The sequence below is a fragment of the Orycteropus afer genome, unplaced genomic scaffold (genome assembly GCF_000298275.1).
Source record: "Orycteropus afer afer isolate SDZICR_OR568_19922 unplaced genomic scaffold, OryAfe1.0 scaffold00459, whole genome shotgun sequence".
NCBI classification, from domain to species: domain Eukaryota; kingdom Metazoa; phylum Chordata; class Mammalia; order Tubulidentata; family Orycteropodidae; genus Orycteropus; species Orycteropus afer.
The window spans coordinates 1,877,781-1,881,108 of NW_006922046.1; the positions used below are offsets into that span (position 1 = coordinate 1,877,781).

General features: G+C 41.3%; 1 protein-coding gene across 1 annotated transcript in view; it reads right to left on the minus strand.

Annotated features, from left to right (window-relative positions):
• The window catches only part of RHPN2 (rhophilin Rho GTPase binding protein 2), an 87,564-nt gene that overhangs the window by 26,580 nt on the left and 57,656 nt on the right, over nt 1-3,328 (minus strand). Inside the window, exons 5-6 of the mRNA XM_007954350.1 lie at nt 1,770-1,847; nt 1,303-1,427 (exon numbers count right to left, since the gene is read on the minus strand). Coding sequence (XP_007952541.1) covers nt 1,303-1,427; nt 1,770-1,847 — 203 coding nt within the window. The remainder of the gene's footprint in view (nt 1-1,302; nt 1,428-1,769; nt 1,848-3,328) is intronic.

Sequence of the window (3,328 nt, forward strand, 5' to 3'; positions counted from 1 at the left end):
GACCCCAAGGCTGAGGGGCTTTCACCCAGCCCCGAGAGCCTGCCACTTTGAACTTGGACTTAAAGCCTCCAAATTGTAAGAATAAATGCCTGTAAGGCCATCCCATTTATGGTATATATTCCTGCCAGAGTGGCACTAGGTAACCAGAACATACAACTTATAATGAAAATAACTCAACAAAATAAATTTCTTGAATGAATGTCAAGGATGTACATACAACGAGGTTTTGATTTTTCCTCTGACTATCCTTAATTAAGACCCCCACCAACACATGCAAAATGAAACTTCAGTTTTGGTGGGTTGTTTTTAAATGTGGCTTCACCTAAATGAAATACAGCAATCATTAAGCTGTCATAATTTTTCCTGAAGTCTAACAGGAGGGATTTGTTTTAAAGTTCCTACGTTAGCCAGGAGATAAGTAGGGAGGAAAATTTTTCCTAATTCAAGACTAAGGATCATTGTTAGTGCTCTCACCAATGCAGGCCCCTAAATACATTTTAATGAAACATCATCAGTCTTTCTTTTCTAAAAGCAAGGCACTGGTAGCTATGACCAGCAGTAAAATTTAATTCTGAATATGCTCCCTAGCTATTGGGATTTATTCTCCCATCAGCTACACCTTAAGTGGACTCAGAGAAGAGGTATAAAAACTCACTGCTATCGAGTCAATTTTAACTCATAGCAACCCCCATTGGGTTTCCAAGGCTGTAATCTTTATGGAAGCAGACTGTTTCATCTTCCTCCTACAGAGCAGCTGGTGAGTTTGAACCGCTGACCTCCTGGTTAGCAGCCAAATACCTTACCCACTATACCACCAGAGATCCTTGAGAAGAGGTATGGTATCTCCCAAATATTTAAATAACATAGATCCTGAAAATACGAGTAGTCCTAGAAAATAATCAAATGTTCTGTTTAAGTTTTCAAAATCTTATATATTTGTTTGGTGCTCTATCTTTGGGGGAAAACCCAATTCCCACCCCCATCCCATCTGGAACAAGAATCTTGTTAATCCTGCCTCAGAGTCCTGGTGTTATCCAACAGTACAATGAGGAGGAAAATCCCTCTTCTCCTGGGCTTAGTTGTTCTGAAAAGCAAGAAGGCAAGGTCAATTGGTGCCTTCTCCCTACAGACGCCCTTTGTAAATATATGCCAATTTATTGATGCCTCTCTGAACTCTCCTATACAAATGCAATAATTAGAAAAGAGAAGGATACAGTGGAAAAGGGCAGCCAGTCTGCAGAGGAGCATCTGTGGTGCCAAGGAGCTGAAACTGTGGCTGATATGGGAAGCACCAGTACCTACCATGTAAACAAGATCCCCATCTGTCTTGTGGGTGGGAAGAATCTACTCTCCACAAAACCCAGCTGGACAAAGTAACTCATCAGCAGTTCAACGCCAGCCTCATCCCGGCTGGGCGTCCGACAAGCCTGAAAGGAGAAGAAACCCAGAGATGGTGAACGGCAGAGTGGACACAGCAGATGGCCCTTCCCCACATGCTCTGGGCATCTCTGCTATTTCTGTAGATCTTAGGTCTTACTGCTGATACCATGAACTGTGGAAGGAGTGAGAAGGGCCTGGGACAGAGTCAAGAGCCCTGGAATCCAGCTTTGGATGTGCCAATAGGCAGATCCTTCCCCTTCTATGGATGGTCGACACCCCCAACCGTCTGTGATTCTATAAGACTACAAGTGCGTGGGAATGGGCTATTCTGAAGAGTCAACAAGCAGGATGCACCCATCCTCCCCACCCTGCTGCAAACAAAAACTTACTTGTCTCAGATCCATAAGATCAGCTATTTCATCTTCATATAAATAACTATCTTCACTGTAATGTTCCAGGATAAAATCCTTTATAAAAAATGAGATAATTATAGCAAAAGGTGTCACTGAAGACCATAAATACGTAAAACGGTAATAATAATATCCCCTTTCAAAAATATATGTAGAATACAGGAAAATTTATAAGTAATTGTACACTACAGTGATTTTCTTAAATATTTTATATTTTCTTAAACATAATTATGTATATTTTAAAATTCTGCTCTTGTTGTTTTAGTAAAAAGAAAAGTTGAACTTCTTTTTATTTAAAAATATCTTTGTAACATGGTTAAGTGACCTATATATTAAGCAATTCTGACAAACGTCACAGATATTCTGGAGCTCAGACCTTTGTCCTTTGGGCTGCCCTCAGTACCAGGACACAGGTCTTCCTGGCAAAAGAAACTTGTGTTCTGGGAACTGTTACAGTGAAGCTATCCTAAGGGTGTGTAGTAGGAGCTTTGTAAGAATGATTCTGGGCATTTCTGCAAAGGAATTATCCCTTGGTGACAAGTCACCTCCACAGTCCAATGTTTGACCACTGTTCTGTCAGTTTATTCAATTATTCAACAAACATTTCTTGAGCACCTGCTATGTGCCAGGTACTTCTCTAAATACCTAGACTTATAAATGAATGAAAGAGACAAAGATCCCTGCCATCATGAAGCTTATATTCTAGCAAGGTAAGACAGAAAATGAACATAAGAAAGAAGTAAATTATATACTATATTAGAAGATGGTGAAAGTGTTGTGGTTCAGGGGTAGAATTCTCACCTGCCACGCTGAAGAACTGGGTTCAATTCCCAGCCAGTGCACCACATGCACAGGCAGCATTTCATTATGTTGTGCATGGGGGACCCATGAGTTGGGAGCCCACTTAATGGCAGCTAACAACAACCCCAAACAACCAATTCTGAAACTCTGAGAAGCACAAATACAGTATATTAGAAAATTGAAAAAAAAACTCATGGCTGTTGAGTTGGGTCCGACTAATAGTGACCCCTCCTTGGGTTACCGAGGTGGTATCTCTACGGAACTACCAGCCTTCTGGTTAGCAGTCAACTGCCTTAGGCACTATACCACCAGAGCTCCTATGGCAAGTATTATAGGAAAATAAGAGTAGTGAAAAAGGCAAGCCTAGGTGGTGCAAATGGTTAACATGTTCGGCCACTAACCAAAAGGTTGGAGGTTCAAGTCCACCCAGAGGAACCTAGGAAGAAAGGCCTGGAAAATTTACTTCTAAAAAAATGAGCCATTGAGAACCCTCTGGAGCACAGTTCTACTGACACACATGGAGTCTTCCATGCATCTACCAGAAGGCAATTAGATTTTGGTTCCCTTCCCACTACCCCTTGATCTCCTAGTGGCCCTCCTCCCCCTTGGCCACACCCAATAGGAAGCCATCAAACAGTCTGTTGATGCAGAGCACAAAGCAGAAGCAAAATAGATGAATTCCTAGAAAAACATGGTTTGAGAGAAAAAAGACTAAACATTTGTTGAAAAAAGTTATA